General features: G+C 54.6%; 6 protein-coding genes across 6 annotated transcripts; 3 read left to right on the forward strand and 3 right to left on the reverse strand.

Moving 5' to 3' along the window:
* Window positions 1–1242: 1242 nt before the first annotated feature.
* On the forward strand, window positions 1243–4956 carry NCS57_00615200 (uncharacterized protein; the record flags this gene model as incomplete). The annotated part of the gene is made up of 4 exons (XM_053056048.1): window positions 1243–1444; window positions 1566–1931; window positions 1985–2708; window positions 2778–4956. 4 exons carry the CDS (start codon window positions 1243–1245, stop codon window positions 4954–4956), a joined length of 3471 nt encoding a protein of 1156 aa, XP_052915003.1.
* Window positions 4957–6052: 1096 nt separating this feature from the next.
* NCS57_00615300 (putative T-complex protein 1 subunit theta) lies at window positions 6053–7928 on the reverse strand (the record flags this gene model as incomplete). Its single annotated transcript, XM_053056049.1, has 4 exons — window positions 6053–6070; window positions 6126–6299; window positions 6357–7749; window positions 7870–7928. 4 exons carry the CDS (start codon window positions 7926–7928, stop codon window positions 6053–6055), a joined length of 1644 nt encoding a protein of 547 aa, XP_052915004.1.
* Window positions 7929–8512: 584 nt separating this feature from the next.
* NCS57_00615400 (HMG box domain-containing protein) lies at window positions 8513–10179 on the forward strand (the record flags this gene model as incomplete). Its single annotated transcript, XM_053056050.1, has 3 exons — window positions 8513–8879; window positions 9237–9475; window positions 9613–10179. 3 exons carry the CDS (start codon window positions 8513–8515, stop codon window positions 10177–10179), a joined length of 1173 nt encoding a protein of 390 aa, XP_052915005.1.
* A 385-nt stretch (window positions 10180–10564) lies between these two features.
* On the reverse strand, window positions 10565–12373 carry NCS57_00615500 (DUF155 domain-containing protein; the record flags this gene model as incomplete). The annotated part of the gene is made up of 3 exons (XM_053056051.1): window positions 11096–12373; window positions 10695–11046; window positions 10565–10638 (listed from the first exon to the last, which is right to left on the reverse strand). The coding sequence occupies exons 1-3, from the start codon at window positions 12239–12241 to the stop codon at window positions 10565–10567; spliced, it is 1572 nt and encodes a 523-aa protein (XP_052915006.1). The 5' UTR covers window positions 12242–12373.
* Window positions 12374–13010: 637 nt separating this feature from the next.
* On the reverse strand, window positions 13011–14513 carry NCS57_00615600 (Sacchrp-dh-NADP domain-containing protein; the record flags this gene model as incomplete). Its single annotated transcript, XM_053056052.1, has 5 exons — window positions 13011–13168; window positions 13224–13786; window positions 13841–14186; window positions 14256–14399; window positions 14456–14513. The coding sequence occupies 5 exons, from the start codon at window positions 14511–14513 to the stop codon at window positions 13011–13013; spliced, it is 1269 nt and encodes a 422-aa protein (XP_052915007.1).
* Window positions 14514–15217: 704 nt separating this feature from the next.
* Window positions 15218–15975, forward strand: NCS57_00615700 (uncharacterized protein; the record flags this gene model as incomplete). Its single annotated transcript, XM_053056053.1, has 4 exons — window positions 15218–15334; window positions 15394–15411; window positions 15685–15849; window positions 15912–15975. Exons 1-4 carry the CDS (start codon window positions 15303–15305, stop codon window positions 15973–15975), a joined length of 279 nt encoding a protein of 92 aa, XP_052915008.1. The 5' UTR covers window positions 15218–15302.
* Between the last annotated feature and the right edge of the window lie 2159 nt (window positions 15976–18134).

The following is an 18134-nucleotide window of genomic DNA, read 5'->3' on the forward strand; positions in this document are numbered from 1 at the left end:
CTGTCGTCTGTACCTGGCACCAAACATCTTAGCACCACACCGCGGGCCCTTGGTTGCTGCTAGTCAAGGTTAATGGCCCGGTCGTACGGTGCAAATGAAATCCCATCCATCCCATCCATCCATGGATGAGTAGAGCAAGCCGATTCCTTAAAAGTCGCCCTGGCCCGCCACGCCCACACCTTTCTCTGGTTTTGGCTCTTGCTCTTGCTGCTGTGAAGTGCTGATAATCTTGTTTCTTCCTTATCTCGCCTTCCCGCCCTCTCCCCTCGTTCCCTTCCTTCCTTCCTCCCCCCTCTCCCTTTTCCTTCAAGCAGAGCCGCCCTTAAGCAGGACAACTAGCTGCCCCCTTTCCTGCCGCTAGAAAGAAGGTGGGATTGGACGAAAAGTAAAAAAGAAAGGAAGTCACGTCGACACAGAAAAAAAATCGTTAGCGAAAAGGAAAAATCGACAACTCTTATACCCACAACCAAAACGGTCTCTCTTCTCTCCGCCAAACGTCTTCATCGGACGAGCCCCCCAAGGACAAAAAGCAACGACATCGTCTGACGACTGCCGTGGTGAGACGATTGTGGCTGCTTCCTATACCGTCAGTGGAGCAGAGCCTCTGGGTCACTTCCTAAAGTGAGTGACAATCCAGGGTCAGCATCACATCGCGCATTGCTAAAAAGCAAAAGTATCGGGATCCGGCGTATCGCAAAGCAACAGCATCCCACGCAAACTGCATCCTCACAAGCGACAAGACACAGCTCGACGCTCAATTCCCTCAGGCGGTCACTGATAATTGCTTCGGGCCCCGTTTCGTTTGCGAATTCCTCTTCTCTCCCCCCTCTTGACGGGTTTCGAAACGGCCGAGCCGACGTTCCAATTCACCGAATCTCAGCGGCGCAGTTACCGACAAGGGTATTGAGTCGCATCGCATCGCGTCGCATTACATTCATCGCACCGCCCGCACAACGCTCTTCCAATTTGGATTCTCAGACGTTCCGCTCCCCGCTGAAGTCGAGTCTTAATCTCATCTTTCCTCGAGTCCGATCGCGCCATCCGATATCTCTTCTCACCGACCTGGATCTTGCATTATGCACAGACTGTCCCGCTGGATACCGTGTAATTAAAGGAAACACCATCTTTCTCTTGTCCCACTCGGAACGATCACTTCTCGCCTCTGGGCGAACGCAAACCGCCTGCTTCAGCCTGCAACCTAATCTTTCTGACGACACCCTGCGCAAACGGTGTCGATTTTAAATGTTTCGCCGACATCGCAAGAACCAAGACTACGCCGCATCTACCACTTCAAGCAAGACCCGGGAGGACGACAGGGCAATCGCCGCGAACCTTCGCGACCTCGGCCTGGTTGGCTCCCGATCCTCTAAATCAAGTAGCCGAAGACCTCGAACCGGCACAGACCCCAACTCCTACTCAGAAGTACCGACCTATCCTGAAAAAGGTGCGTCAGAGGCTTGGAAGTCGCACGGCAACCATTTTGGGTTTCTTGGCTGGCTCGAGTTTGAACCAGTCAATGCGATTTCAACTCAATTATCCCATGTCTTACTGACCTGGTCTCACAGGACATTCGATCACCGCCAGATCTCTTCGAGGGCAGGGCTCAGCTTCTTCCGCTGGCTCAGTGAGATCAGGTATTAGCACTAATTCGCGTCGAGTCGGAAGCATCGACAACAACGTCATGGCCACCAACGCTGATCGAAGTCGCTCGCGACGAGAGCGCACTTTTGTGGGCAGTGAGTGTGCTGTGTGTGAGGAGCCTCTTGAGCACACTCTGAGAGGCGAGCGCATTCTGCAATTCTCCTGCTCACACGTCTCCCATGAGGCGTGCTTCTACGAGTTCATTCGTGAATTTGAATCACAATATTGCCCGTCATGCGATGCGCCGTTGCATTTGGACACTAGCCGAGGTGGTAATGTGATTGATATAGGTACACCTCTCGTTCCAAGACGAGGCTTTGTCAAAGCGCTAATTCAATTACAGAGAAAATTAGCAATATCGTCCGTTCGGCAGGCAGTGACTCGAGGTCTAATATGACACCTACCCCGACAGCAACTCCTTGGGATACCCAGACTGCTCGACCACCCAGTCTGGAGAGCAACCAAAGACGCCATATGCAGCAGCAGCAGCAGCAGCAGCAACAACAACAACAACAACAGCAACACGGTGGCCGTGATAGTGTTGCTCGGGGTAGCTTGAGAGATAGCCGAGAGGCCCTTTCAGATCGTTACGGCCCCTCGCGCCATGCTCGTAGCGACAGCGAGGCCACAGGAGTTGCATCATCTGGAGGATATCCCGAGACGACACAGAGCGGACCTCCCAGGCGTCACGACTACGACGTTCAGGCCATGGAGACGACACCTGCTAGCCCTCGTGGCATCACCCGAAATCCTATCCCAGCACCGATCGTGACGGTGCGCTCAGAATTCCCCACTCTCAACCGATCACGCCAACAACAGACTCTCACTTGCCTGGTCACTGTCGAGGTGCCTGACAACAAGTGGAGGCCGGATCCAGAGGATTTGGGAGCACCAGCTCCTCAACCGCCTCCTGTGGTCAACCGTGCTGAGGAGGCCTATGGCCGACCGCCTTCGCCAGCACGAAGCGCCCCTCGCTTCTACCCTTATGAATCAACAGAAGTCTTGGAGGAGATGACCGATAGTCTTCGCAACCGCGTCGACAACTGGCACGGCTTAGACTTTAGCAGGTTAGTGGTGGCGCCGTGTTTTGGACAGCTCAATCACCGATTGGAACCCAACAACTGACTGCTTTACAGATTCGGCAAGCTTAGACTCTATGGCACCCTTAGAGTGGGTAAAGATAAAGTCTCGTGGCAGGAGCTGGAGTGCTTCCTTTTTGCCGAGATGCTTATCTGCGTCAAGGAGAAGAAGATCCCGCCTCAGATGGCGCAGCAGTGGGATGAGAATGGCGCCCCTCGCAAGACAACTCGATGCACCCTCAAGGGATCCATCCTCATCAAGAAGCATCTTAACGAGGTGTCGGAGACCGGAAATATTGACGAGAACATCCTGACACTGAGTCTCTCGGTTGCCGAGCTGCCTCAGTTCCACCTCCGATTCGAGAACCGCAACCAACTCAAGTTGTGGCAGCAAGCCCTCCTTGACTTGAATGCTGTCGAGACATCACCTGTCCGGAGCCCCGAATATGACCGTGGCGAGTCTGAGACCGATGAGGAGCTTGAGTGGCAGCGCTCGCGCCCACAACGGGTCTCTTCAGTGGCCTCATCCTGGGGTGGTGCTAGGTCGGTAACAACAGCACCGACCGAGTATACCAACTTCCCAAGGAGCCCTGTTATGACCAACTCGATTCACGTTCCTATTGACGTGGTCGTTGTGGTGCCCATCTCTTCCTCGATGCAGGGTGTTAAGATCAACCTTGTCCGTGATGCGTTGAAGTTCATGGTCAACACTCTTGGCGAGCGAGACCGCATGGGCTTGGTCACCTTCGGCTCAGGGGGCGGTGGTGTCCCAATTGTTGGCATGACGACCAAGGCCTGGCCTGGCTGGAGCAATATCCTGTCCTCCATCAAGCCTGTCGGCCAGAAGAGCCACCGCGCTGATGTCGTTGAGGGTGCCAACGTTGCGATGGACCTCCTCATGCAGAGGAAGTATAACAACCCCATTGCGTCCATCATGCTCATCAGCGACGCATCCACCTCCGATGCCGATAGTGTCGACTTCGTCGTCTCCCGAGCCGAGGCGGCCAAGATCACCATCCACTCGTTCGGTCTGGGCATGACTCACAAGCCCGATACTATGATCGAGCTGTCGACCAGGACCAAGGCATCTTACACTTACGTCAAGGATTGGATGATGCTTCGCGAGTGTCTGGCTGGCTGCCTCGGAAGCATGCAGACCCTGTCCCATCAGAACGTCAAGCTCAAGCTCAAGTTGCCCGAGGGCTCCCCTGCCAAGTTCCACAAGATCAGCGGCGCGCTGCAGATTACGAAGCGAGCCACCGGCCGGGACGCGGAAGCCTCGCTTGGCGACCTCCGATTTGGCGACAAGCGGGATGTTCTCGTTCAGCTGGTCATTCTTCCCGACAACTCTTCGCAGGAGCAATTGCCTCAGGACCCCTGGGACAACATCGTGTCGGGCCTGGAAGCCCTTGGCGGTTCCATGGACAACGAGAATGAGAGGACCCTCTCGGTTGAGGAGGTGCCCTTGATCCAAGCGGATCTCTCTTGGGGTGATATTCTCCGAGAGGGTACCGTTACACACATGCCCCGCCCATCTCTCCTGGCCATCACGATGCTCCCATCTAGCGGTGGCTCCAAGAAGCCATGGCAGAACTCTCCTCCTATCCCTCCTCACCCAAGCATCGTGCAGCGCCGCATGGAGCTGCTCACGTCTGATATGCTCACTCGGGCTCTGACTCTGGTGAGCCGTGGCCAGCATGACCGTGCCCACACTCTTCTCAACGAGACCCGATCGATCCTCAAGGGTCTCGGAAAGGGAGGGCTGCCCCCGATCCCTCCCATGAACAAGTCGACCCCATCGGCCCCGTCGACTCCTCACCCTGGAAACGACAGCTCGCCAGGACCTGCCACTACCCCCGACCGCAAGAACAGCCCTTCGCCCCCAGCGTCGGCCACCTCCTCTGCGATCAACGGCTTCCCCACTGTTGGACGCAGCCGTTCTAACGACGGCCTCGGTCTCGGCGCCGGCATCGACGCGAGCACTGTTGCAGCTCTTGATGCTGAGCTGGAGAGCAGCCTTGAGTGGATCAACCACCCAGCCGTCTTTGGCCGCGACAGCCGCAAGGCCGTCCTCCAGGCCATTGGTGTTATCAGCTCCCAACGTGCCTTCACCTTCCGCACCCCTATCGAGGGCCTGTGGGCTGCCCGCGTCGGCGGCGTCAAGCGTCTCACGGAGAAGAGCCGTGAATGGCGCGAGGAGGGCGGCGGCGAGGGCGGCATCATGGAGGAGGCTTAAGTGCCCTCCCTTTTCTTTCGACACTTGTTGCTCAAGCTTCATTTCGCGCGGCGAAGATTTGGCGTCTTGGTTTTTCGGCTTGGTTAACGACCCATCACGACCCCATCACCTGGATGTTCCCCATGTCATCTCTACACGTATCTCTACGTTGCCCCTTGGCGCTTCTTTTATTTGTTTGCACATGGATACCACAACATCATCATCTCGACTTCAACTCCCCTGAACGGAGCTATTCGATACCCCCTTATCTTCCCCGCCATCTGGTGCATATCCAGGCCCACACTATGCGTTTGCTTGTTTCGTATTGTTTTGCATGCTCAGCAGTCACCCCTGTCCATGGCATATACCTGCCGACAGAGGGGTGACGGGGCACATGCGTTGCTATATCATATCGTCTTTGGCGAAAAATCTACATGTTTGGTTTCTTGGGAACGGTGAAGGAAAAGAGGTTCACTTGAGAGAAGTAGCCTGAGGAGCTGGCGTTTCCCCTATACCACGAATGGCGATTACTGCTTTATCGGTTTTTCCTGTATGATATAATTCATGTGCTGGATGGTTTCTACCGTCGCATCTGCAAGACATCTTTTGAGATATTATATATATCCCTTTGTGCGCATCTGTCGACACAAATGAGAGCGATTTACGAGTTGAATACAAGTTTTTGACCTCATATTATCTGCTGCCGAGTCCAACGTGAAGTCTTTGTGAAGTCTTTGGAACAAGATTGTCTCCCTCGAGAGAAAGACGAGGAAGCTGCCCATTATTTCTCTAGTTACTGTGTCAAGAGTGTTGCAGGTACATTCACCAGGAGTCACAAAGTCCGCTTAGTTAGCATATACTTGAACAATGGGTCATTATCGTATCTCTGACAAGCCCTGGCTGGGTACTGGTCCCTTGGTGGTATTTACCATTATGGCCGGAATGGCTACTCTAGATACAGGCATCGCAAATCCTGCGCATTGCCCTTTTGCTTTTCACATTGATGCGTTCACACATGATTTGACAGCCTTAGTTGAGGGTATATCTAACCGCCCATACTACCGGGAGTTTTATTCACACATTCCCTGCCTTGTCCTTTTGAACTTAACTCAACCCTTTAGTCCTCATCCCAGTTCTATACGAGTTAGTCAAGGTAAACCTAGGAGCATAGAGTTGGCTTGAAAACTTACAGGGTTGGGGCCCGGGGGCTTTGGTCCACCAGCTTGTCGTGCCACGATGATCTGGTCGACCGAAAGGACTGTGCGAGCGGCTTCGGTGGCGAGCTTGATGGCCCATTGCTTGGAGATGAGAAGGTCCAGGATGCCCTCGTCCTTGGCGTCAAGGGTGCCAGTGTTATCATCGTTCTGGGTTTCACGTGTCAGTTCCAAAATTCCAGGGTTCAACGAACAGTATCAACCAACCTCAATATCAACACCAGTATCCCAGTCGTCGCTGTTAGCGTGAGCGGCATAGAGTCGGCTCAGAACCTCGGTGGCATCCAGACCGGCACTCTCGGCGATGGTTCGGGGCACAACCTCAAAGGCCTCGCCGTACTTCTTGATGGCGTACTGGCTAAGACCAGGAGTCGTCTCACCATGAGCCTGTATCCTCTCAACCAGCTCAACCTCTGTGGCACCAGCACCGGGGACCAATCGAGGATCGCGAGTAATGGCCTTGACAACGTTGACACCGTCGTCAACAGCACGCTCGATATCATCAAGATGGTTCTGGGTGGCGCCTCGGAGAACCAGGGTGGCCGTCCGGGTGACCTCATCTTCTTGTCGGAAGACAGTGACGCGGTCACCACCAATCTCGAGGGTCTCGACGACATCGATAGTTCCCATCTCGTCGGGCATGGGAGCACCTAACCGGGCCAGGGGGGTGGCACCGACCACACGGCAGACTCTTCGAAGCTCAAACTTGCTGAGAATTCGGATGCACAGGATGCCGTAACGGTTGAGGTAGTGCATGGCCAGGTCTCCCACTCGGTCTCCGCAGACCACGACGCGCAGGCCCGAATCGTGAAGCTCCTTGATGGCGGTCTCGAGCTGAGACTCCTCGCCCTTTGTAAAGTCCATCATCTCCTTGGCGTTGTGCAGGAGAACAGTACCCTTGGTCTCGGTCTGGCCAGCGTCGATGGGGCAGGTGAAGACACCGACCTTGGCGCGGCTGGCCTTCTTGACAGATCCATCGGGCTCCTTGGGAAAGACCATGCCCTTGACAACTCTGCTCTGCTCGAGACTTCCACCCATGATCTTGACGACGCGGATGTTGTCGACGTTGAAGTTGGCGGGGTTCTTGGGGAGCACAGCGAGGACAGCCTCCGAGACAAGATCAGCGAGGAAGGTCTCGTTGCCGTTCTGCTTGCTGGCGATGACGGTGCTGATGGCCTTGCTGAGCTCCTCCTGATCCCGGATATCCTCCACATTGTCGACCGAGAGCTCCTCAAGCGTCTCGAGGGCAAACTTCTGAGCCTTCTCGTAGCCGATGACGATATCAGACGTCTTGAGACCCATGCGCAGCAGGTCCTCCGCTTTCCGGAGCAGCTCGCCGGCGAGGACGATGACCAGGTTGGTGGCATCACCCATCTCGGCCTCTTGTTGCTGACTGGCCATGACGAGGAGCTTGGCGGCGGGGTGGACGACGTCGAGTTCGCGGAGGATGGTGGCGGCGTCCGAGGTGAGGATCATCTTCTGAAGGTGGTTGATGACGACCTTGTTGCGACCGTAGGGACCGAGCGAGGTCTGGACAGTAGAGGCGATGGCCCTGCAGGCATCGATGTTGCGCAGGACGGCGCCATCTTCCGAGTCGTAGCTGGAGAGGAACTGTAAGCATTTGCGGCGCTGAATGTGAGGATATCGAAGAAGCCATCAAGAGGCGGGGAGCTGCTGTCCAAAAGGACGGGAGCAGGAGGGGAACAGGAACTCAACTCACTTGTTGTAGCCCTGCTTAAAGAGGCCCGCGTTGGGGGCGTTGGGGATGTTGAGCGACATGATGACTGCCACAGAGCGACGGGGTCGAGTCTGGTTGTGGCGAGGTCGAGAGTGTCAAGGGTGAAGTTGAGGGTGATGCTCCTGACGATGGATTTCGCCCACCAGCTCCAATCTCCCTCCCACCATAAAAACTTCCACGGGCGTCGTGGGCGGTCGATTTAGTGGGTAGGTACGTACCCAGCTGCCTAGCTGACCCCTGTTCTGGTAGATGCCAGCTTGTGAATGATTTTTTACGTGGCCAGGCTGCTGCAATGGGTAAGTAGGGGATGCGATAAAATTTCAATATTATTTAAATATGATCAGAAAGACCATCTGCCTAATTAAAAACTTCCTCCATGGCTCGAGTGATCAGGGTGAACCCATCTACCCCAAGTTTGACAGCCTTGTCCTCCGAGGGGCAAGCCAGGGGCTGGTGATCCAATCACAACCGTTCCAATGTTTGCGCCACAAGCCCCTGACAGCCTTGCGTCCTGTGGCTTGACTCCAGATGGGGGACCCGCGAAAGGACGTTGCTAGGTGGTGAGCACCAGCGACACCATCGCTAGAGCCTCCCCCGGCGACGGCGGCACGGCTCGTGATGGCTGATGCCCTGGACCAGGACCTTTTCCCGCGTTTTCTCCTCATCCAAACACTTTCAACTTTGCCTCTTTCAAGCCGGCGCCACATCCTCCCTCGGCATCTTTTACCTAGTATTTTTCCACCGTCGATTGACTCCCCGAGGCTTACAGTATCGAACCCGACCGCGAGAACACGCCTTATTTGTCGACGACCTGCTCCTCCGTGATACAGCCAGATCCTCCACCGTGTCGACGAACTGCGCCGGAATCCTCCAATTGACCAGCCGCGGCCGTCGCGCTGAATCCCATATTACACCACCAAGGAGAATAGTCACTTTTTTGTCGCGACGCGGCGTCATTCATCGCGATAACACCTTCCTTCACATCATGCCTGGTGAGTTTCTTGTTTGTGTCAAGTTCAATGGAGTCCATGTCTGTACGGCTCACAGTGGGTTTCTGCTGTTTGTTGGCCTGCGGTCCCGGCTCCCGTCCATCCAAATTCTGAGCCCACGGATAAGGCTGAGCGAGCGCACGCATCGATGGATGCCTCCCTTGCACCCTCCACCATCCTCATTCACATCCGTCGCGACGTATCCATATTCATCGTCATCGCGATAACCTGTCCCTGCCTCCTTTCGCGCCATCCTTCTTGAGCCCAGCATCGCATCGCCTCGTCTCGCAACATCCACCATGCCCATCACCCTCAAGCGCAAAGCACCAGATGCTGACCCTCCTCCTCCTCGCTCGACAGCCATCCCCACCGCCCTCCCTCCCTCGGTCGAGGAGGCCTACCGACGGAAATGCATCCAGCTCAAGAACCGCACGAGCGAAGTTGAAGACGCCAACGATGCCGCACGCCTCCGCCTTGCCCGTATCAAGCGCCAGGTCGAGAAGCTGCGAATAGAGCGCGCCTTCTTGCTCGAACAGCTCGCGAAGCGTACCAGCGCCAACGTCGAAGATTCTGATGGCAGCCCCAGCCCGCCTCCTACAGTACGCTCTCCCCCTTCTTTCGTTGCCCCCCAGTCTTTCGGCACAAACCCTTTCCCTTCGCGTTTGCTTGGCAAATCCTTCTCTCCGGTCTGCCGCCGGCGCCCGGTTCAATGTTGATGCTTTTGCGCTTGGATTAGGACTACCAATTCGCCATCCCCAGTGAGTTAGCTGCTAACCCCCAGAAGCCCAAGGATAAGCCGTTGCGCACCAAGCGAGGCCACCGAAAGTCCATGATGCCGGACGCCGAGGCCAAGGCGCCTGGCGGTGCCTCGTTCAACACCCAGAACGCTGGCTCGCCCACGTCCGAGATCTTTTCGCACCCGCCCGAGAGCCAGTCCAAGGGCCCGCGCGCCAACGGCGTTTCTAAGGAAGCCAAGAAGCCCGCCGACGCCTTTGAGCTGTACTGCTCCGAGACACGACCCGCCCTCGAGGCTAAGCACAAGGACGGTGACGCCGAAGTCGACGTGGAGAGTGAGCTGGCCCGCGGCTGGAAGGAGCTGCCTGAAGCCGATAGGGACGAGTTTCAGGCCAAGTTCGAACAGTCACAGGCTAAGAACTCTGAACCTAAGGAGACACCTGCCGCGGATAAGAAGGAGGAGGAGAAGCCCGAAGAGACCAAGCCCGCAGCTCAAGACGAGGATGTCGAGATGGGCGACGACACTGAGGACCAGGATACGCAGGCGGGTGAGAAGGCAGGAGAGTGAGTGGCATCATCAGCCAGACTTTGATAATATCGGGGAGGCGTTCTGGTGGGTTCATGGATTCGGTCACACTGCGCATGTTTGGCCATTGCACACTTTTCAAAGGGGTTTTCGCATTAAGGAAATGATATTCGGAAAGGTTTCAGAAAGAAACGGGAACAATAGAGCAAAGAAAACTCCCTCTCCGCGCGCATCGTCTTCCACCGTTGCCGCGAAGCCATCTTATCTAAATATTCTGTATGTTTTACACCGGTACTCCCGATCCATCCCATACGATTTTCTGGTTTCCCCCAAGACAAAAAGAAGTACACAATCCCGCTTCGCTAGGGAGCGCTGTATTAACGGCGAAAGAGCGGGAGAGAATAAAGTGGCCTGGCTAGGCTGTGTTCTAGTCACCAATGTACAAGTCTACCACGATATTTATCGCGGCGACGAGGATTTCGGCTGCAATGAGAATAATCACTAAGAGATTGGTTAGCTTGGACATATATCCAGTGTCAGGAACAGAGACGACATACCAATCCACTCCAACTTCTCATCATGGCCGTGGCTAAGCTCTCCCTTGAGCACAGCTAACAAATCGGCAATGACGTCGAGACGTTCTGTGAGAAGACCAACTCGCTGGTCCATCTCTAAATAACTCCTCACGGCCTGGTACACGGGTTCGAGCTGCGGTTCTACCCAGAACAGCTCGGGGGTGTCGAGGACGGAGCCGTTGAGGTGGATGCTGATACGGAGGATGAAGAGCTCGCCAATCTGCATGTTGATCTGCGATCGCCGGAGCGCAATCTTTCCCGTCGTCGCTATTTGGGTGGGAATGTCTTTGCACGTTTCGACGGTTGACGCTATCAATTCCTCGTAGAGTGAGGTCTGAACGTGTTTAGCACAGGCATTGTCATCTTCTTAGGCATTTGCTCACCTTGACGCTCTGCGCCACTGCATGGGAGATGGCCAGTTTGGTCATGTAGTTGTTCTTGTCGCGCAGGGTGATAAAGTCGTTGTATATACGGGCCTGGTAGTCCTTTGTGTAGTAAAAGTTGAACTTTTCCGTCTCAACATCGTCGGCCGCGAGCTTCTCCGTCTCGAACTTGGATATCTCCTTCAGGAACCTGGCCTCGTGGGCCTCGGTCATTCCCCAGATGACCACAACTCCATAGTCAAAGAGGAACACCTCGGGTGTGTGTATGTGTGTGTCGAAGTCCGGATTGCTCTCGATGGGGTCGCGGTCATCCACGGCGGAACCCAAAATGTCTTCGTTGCCAATGTGGGAGCCGTTCCCATTAGTATGGCCATTGTGACCCGAGGAGTGCTCCCGAGTCTCTGATTCAACTCCTTCCTGCTGAATATTGATCAAGTCGCTCCTCTGGGGTCTCTCATCCATGGCATCGCCGCCAGTAGAGTGTCGTCGCTCATAGTTCTGAACCGGATCGCGGCTGCGAGCGCTCTTGGCAGCGTAGTTGTACGGCGTGTATATACATTCGTCGATGAGTTTGGGGTTTGCGCCCCTGGTCTTGCCCCTCCCCTTGAGGAACCTCATCAGGGCGTCCATCTCGTACCGGTTCGCGGTACAGTACGCTGTTACACGGGGGAGCCGGTCTCTGTCTGCCTTACCCAGCTTTGCCGCATCCCTTCGCGCGGCGGGATCTTTAATCCTCGTGTACTGAGAGTAGACATCTCTTCCGCTTTCTTCGTCGGCCTCCTCGTCCAGGTCCGGGGCGGGGAGTAGCTTGAGCTTCTCCGTCTTCTTGGTGCTTCGCTGGGGACCAATCTTGGGCCCGACGGCCATATGAGCTACCGCAGGCACAGATCCCTGGCTGTTGCGTCTGCGGAGCTTGTTGTTGAGGGCTGTGAGCATGGGAGGGCCGCCGGCGCCGCTGCTGGATCCGGCGCCATGGTGGTGAGGGCTTCGCGGTTGCAATTGTAGTCGGCTGGGCTCGATGGTTCGTGTGACGGGGTTGTCGCTAAATGTAACGGATCGCGTTCCCTTGGGACGAGTCTCGGTCGGCAACAGAGGTGTTGATTCGCTGGGCGGCGCGTCGGATGTGGTGGTGGTGTGAGAATCCATCTTGGTGAAGCTCACAAAGATGGTGACAGTGTCGAGGGCGACAAGGCGCGAGCAATTGAATTCAGCGATGCAACACCACTCTCCCAGAGAGCGGGAAGTAACAAGGGCCTCTGACGGATGACGCAAAAAAGACTTTCAAAGATGGTTGATGCGATAGGAATGCTGTGGTAGATCGAATAGAAGAGCTTTCAAGGAGGATAATGACTGATGATGACGTTTTGCGCCCAACTTGGACAGAAGGTTTTCTCCAATTTCGGCCCACTGAATGCGAGAGCTACAGGGGACCCGCCACTAAAGCAGCCAAGCTACAGCGCGTCCACGTGCAACTTGACTGGCCCTGGCGACGGGACTGGGGCAACGAGCAATGTTCCCCGCCTTTCAACCTTGAAGGTTCATGAGTTGTCATGGAGGTAAAGAGACGATAATGAGACTGGAGTGAAGATATGTTTGTGCTCTGAAACTCATAGGATGCTATATGGAGGCCATGTTTGAATTTGTCTCTTTTCTTTCCCTCCCGTTGAAATACATCAATGTGGTCAGTACCTCACCCACGTATATCACACCCAGTATCAACACACCATGTAAGTGAGGGCGTCACATGTGAAACCACAAAACACATCAAAACTTGACAATTCGCCATCAATTTCAGAGGCAACTGCTTCGCGTAGACTCTCAGGGGGGGGCCCGGCTCCAAGCACATGGCAGGATCATCTAAATGCCCCAGAAAACATGTTTGGATAAAGAGATGCCATTGCCAACCCGTCCATATCTAAGCGTCAATAATCTTCACCTCCATCTTTAGGCCAGAGTCGTCCAATCGATCAATTAAGCCCTGGCCAAGACAGGCTGGCGTATAGCAGCCTCCATCAAGCTTGATTTCATCTTCCAAGATAGTCGCAGCGATCTCTGCGAGGAGCATTCCCGTCACTGAAAAGTCATTAGTACTTGTCAACGGTACAACTCATGCAATTCCATCACTTACAGTAGTAAATGCCGCCATGATGCCACATGTGGCAATAAGCTGCCTTGCCTGTGGCCTTTTCAGAGTCAGGATACGCAATACATTTGTACTCAAGCGCATCGTTCTCTGTGTCTTCGTGCTTGGCGCCCTCTCCAGGCTGCAAGACACGGTTCTTCAGAAACGCCCTCAACGGAGGAATCGACACAACCAACATGCCTCCGATCAGTAGGAGCCAGTGGATGAATATTCCATGGAGCCAATTGCGAGCCTTCATGTACTCTGACCAGGTAAAGTTGGGTCCGTAGAACTCATCCTTTCGAGACGGTGTCTCCGAGAGAAGTCCCCAGGTCCGCTCAATGACGGGGATGTTGGTCGATGCCATGGCAGAAGTGGTCATCAGACCAAGGTTAGGGATAGTTCGAACACCAAAGATCTTCTCAAGGATAGAGTCCTTGGGCCTCGTGGGCTCCTTATGGGGGATAGGAGACTGAGCATATGGGCTGTTGGCCTCCTTCACTTCCTTCAATGTGAAGATATCCCAAAGGCCGAGCGCAGTAGCCAGAGTGCCACCAGAAGGGGTCGAGCTGTGACCACTGTCAGCATATCTGTATCTTATCAACTCATCAAGTACAACTCACCTGATCCTGTGCAGAGAAATGGTAACATTCTTGGTCGGAGTTCCCAATTCGGTGCGGATTGCCTTGGCCATAGCCCATGTGCCGAGGTCCACGGGAGCAGACTCAATACCAGACTGAGGGACCAGGATAGCACCCGTCTTCTTGGCAGTCGCCTCATACTTCTTGATCATCTTGTGAACCCATGGGAACTCACCCGTGGCATCCACATAATGGGTTCCCGCCTCAGCGCAAGCCTTGAAGGCATGTTCGCCGTAGACGCTGTATGGGCCGACAGCGGTGATGAGGACACACGTCTTTTTCGCGAGTGCACTCAAGTCATTGTCGTTGAGACTGGCGATCTCAATGCCTGCACGATATTAGTTAAAGGTTAAAAATACGTGGCCCTTCCATGCCTGCAATGGGAACTGCTTCATACCTGGTGGCAGCCGGTCAGGATTGCGCTTTTTGCACTCGTCCACGACAGCTTGCAGTTTAGACTCTGAGCGGCCGGCGACAGCCCACTTCAGGTCAGTTGCGAGGTGAGTGGTGATGTACTCGGCAGTCCATTTGCCCGTATAGCCTTGGAGGCGGTCAGACTTGTATGAGTTGCTCAATTGCCTCCCGTCTTGAACTCACCGGTAGCTCCAAAAACGACAAGGTCGTATTGACGACCATGCTCTTTGATCAAAGGCATGTTGAAGCTAGTGGTTGCACAATGGAGTGAACAGGTTGGTAGAGCTGAGGAGGAGGGGGGGGGAAGAAGTCGTCTAAAATACGAGAACTTGGCACTATTCTAGACACGATGCCATGTCTTCTTTTACATCATTCTACCTCTGGAAGTAGCTCTGGTACACCCAAATGGTCGGTGTCTTGCTCCAAGCCGGCCCACCCACGGGAGCTTCAAGGGACCCTGGTATTCAGCCCAGCCGCATCAGCATCTTATCTCGGCCTCATGTGCCAGTGATCCTCAGCTGGCAGATGCTGGAGTAGGAAGCCATCCCTTGATAACATGAGTGCAGAAATAAGTGAATTTTCTACTACCAATATAAAAGGCCAATATGACGTTTCCATTTTGTAGTCTGACTTCACCACCTCAAAGGAAGAGTCACCAAGCTCATACAGCTCAGCTAACCCGCCACACCCAATACTCTTCCGTGCGCAAAGACAGCTGGGGAGCTTGCACGAATCAGGTTGACGGAAAATCCTCAAGAACCGAGAGTCTCCTCCGAGCCAGATTTCGTCTCGACTCCGAGAATTTTGCCGAGGTTTTTCCTCAATTGCCAAAATTCAGAGTAAAAAAAATCAGGTGGGGCCCACTCGCTTCCTCTCACGTGCTATGTGCTTGCGCCCTAACGAAAATCACAGGTCCAATTCCAAGCACACTTTCGCAGTCAGCCTCCAACCGCAGTCGAGCAACTTCACCTCCGCTCGTCTATCACTCCGTCTTCATCCTCCCAAGACGTCCCACACATAAACCCTCAAGATGACCAAGCGAACGAAGAAGGTCGGCGTGACGTGCGTATCCCCCGTTGCTGAATTGCTGCTGGAAATCAAATTGCTAACTCTGTCGGCAGCGGTAAATATGGTACCCGGTAAGTTTCACGATATCCCATCGCCGATAAAACTTCGACAACGATCTCTCCCTACGACCTCGCCTCTGCCACGACCTCCCTTGTGCTTGCGACTTCTCCCTGGTATCTGCGACTGCGTCAACCATCAAGACGGGGCACTGGATCATAACTGGAACAAGAATCCTGGCAGCTTGGGACGGTCGTGGCAGATCAAGGGCAGCAGGGAATGAGACCACCACTCGACAGTCCGGCATGATCATATCGAGCCACAGCAACTAACGCATAGCTGTACAGTTACGGTGCCTCCCTGCGAAAGCAGGTCAAGAAGATGGAAATCACCCAGCACGCCAAGTACACCTGCACCTTCTGCGGAAAGGTCACCGTGAAGCGACAGGCCACTGGTATCTGGGACTGCAAGTCTTGCAAGCGCACCGTCGCCGGTGGCGCTTACGTCGTCTCGTGCGTCCCCTCTCCGCTACGGCGACAACTGACACAGCAATGGAGAACTAACACCAACACAGCACCCCCGCTGCCGCCGCCATGCGATCGACTCTGCGACGACTCCGGGAGATTGCTGAGGTTTAAAGGAGTGGACTTTAGCGGGAGGGGAAAACGGCTTTGCTTTTCGGTCTGGTGTACGGGGGAACATGGATTTCGTGCCTACACTACGAGTTGGCGGACTGGACGTCAGCACCCGATCTTCGGTCGCATAGAGGCCGTTCGATTAGCAATGAACAAAAATGAATTGCATGGTTTCGGACCCTTTCAACGAACAGACGGATCTTTGCGACCTGGCGGCAGAGGCCCCACGAATTGTGTGAAGCCATGGCCAACCAGCGCTTGGGAGTTCAACTCGTGGGCGAGACAAGACAGCGTTATTATCGTCAAGAAAGACAAAGCCCCAACTCACATCCAATATCATCGTGGCAGAGTTCAGCGCACTGAATAGGTTGGCCTGTTAGAGGTCGGGGGGATGACCAGGGCAGTTGGGGTTTTAAACGTCATCGGCATCGTAGAAGAGCCACGGATATACCGCGTGTATGATCGAATATCAGTCTCAGATGGTTGGTTCATGTGAAGGCAGAGGACCCGTTCTGCTCAGTGGGCCGGTCAGACCGCAAGTGCGGCAGATGTTGAGCTGACTACAACCGTGACAGGCTGATGGAAGATGATGAAGACTCCAGGTCCGTCTCATGAAGTCAAGCCCAGTGGGCCAAGGCCATGACCTTGACCAAGGTGGTTTGCTGCCCTGCCTCCCGAGCGCAAGTGGGGGTTTCCATGCCTCTGCACGCATGAGACAGCGCAGCGCATTGCTTTGGCAGCAGATCGCGGCCGAGTCTCGACGATTCTCTCCGATAGCGAACCCACCTCTGCCTCCGGACGATAATATTTTTTTTTTTTTTCACGAGAGGTAATAAACAAGAAACAAAAACAAACTGCGTGTCTGTTACGGCCCTATGGGAGGACGCGAAGCCCATCCCTCGTGTTAGGCGCCGGACCACACAAGCAAGAGGGGCCTATTCCAAGAACCCTGATCTATCACTCGAGTATACCCTTCAAGGTCGCATCGTGAGTCGAGCGGAGACCCACGACGGTTGTCGACTCACGGTTATTGCGCATTTGATGCGCAGAGCGAGAGCAGACCGCCCAACAAGGGAGGTTTGACGCCATCTACAGCAACAGCCCGAGTGCGTGCGTGACTCGTCATGGGGCTAGAGGTTGTCGGGGGTTGGTGCTCAGAGCCCCCCCGATAAACGTGGAAGCCCAGTTCAAGCAAGGCGAGATCCGTCACGAGGACCGCATCGCCTGTGCTGGGCGGGATGAGCTAATAGGGCATTTCAAGGCAAAATGTGGGCTGGGCTATTGCTCAGCTCGACGGTAGTCTTTTGCAGTTGAGAGTCGGTGAGATAAGCACTTGACACTTGACTTGTACCTAGAGTGAGTATTCGTGCGTATGAAGAACCAGAGAGTGAGAGGATGTTCGGGTGTCAGGCAGGCCTGATGGCAATATGCGCATGGGGCGGATGGAGTCGTCGTGTCGCAGGTGACGCCTTGCTCAACAGCTGGAGCCTCGGGGTGAGCTCAGTGCTCAGTGCAGCGGGAGAGACGGGAGAACTGACCAATCTGCCAGGTACCTCGTTAACGTGCTGTGCTCGGTACCAATTACGGCGACAACGCTCGCATCGGAGGTTAGCCCAGCCCATGAAGGTATCGTAGTAGTAGGGGGATGGACGGTCACACGTAAAAAGAGTTTCCTTACATTGGGTGTCTTCCCTTCTGGGCAGGCGGAGAAAACAACCTGAGCATAATAGCACAGCACAGCACAGAAGAGCACGGCACAGGGCCGTCCCATGCCGGATTCCATCGCTCCGTCATCCATTCACCTTCATTTCCATTCTCATTCTTTGCCTCTTGCCTACCTCTTTCCAATCAAACCCATCTCCCCCTCCCTGGCAGCCTAGACACTTGCCCCCAGTCATCGATCTTCTCCTCAGGGGAATTCACGCTTTGTCTTGTCCCCAACCTTGAGAGTTCGATACACGCTACAGCCGTGAAGCTTCATAACGGGCATCCCCTACCACTACCGCTACCACATGTGTGCTTCCAGAACGTCACTGACGACACGATTTCAACAAGCCACTTCGAGTGTATCACCGGCCACTTGAGAAACGGACAAAACTTTTCCTCCCCTTTGTTAATCTTGTTGTTCCTCATCTTATTATTATTCACTCTCAATCACTCTG

Source organism: Fusarium keratoplasticum, chromosome 4 (assembly GCF_025433545.1).
Source record: "Fusarium keratoplasticum isolate Fu6.1 chromosome 4, whole genome shotgun sequence".
In the NCBI taxonomy this organism is placed as follows: Eukaryota; Fungi; Ascomycota; class Sordariomycetes; order Hypocreales; family Nectriaceae; genus Fusarium; species Fusarium keratoplasticum.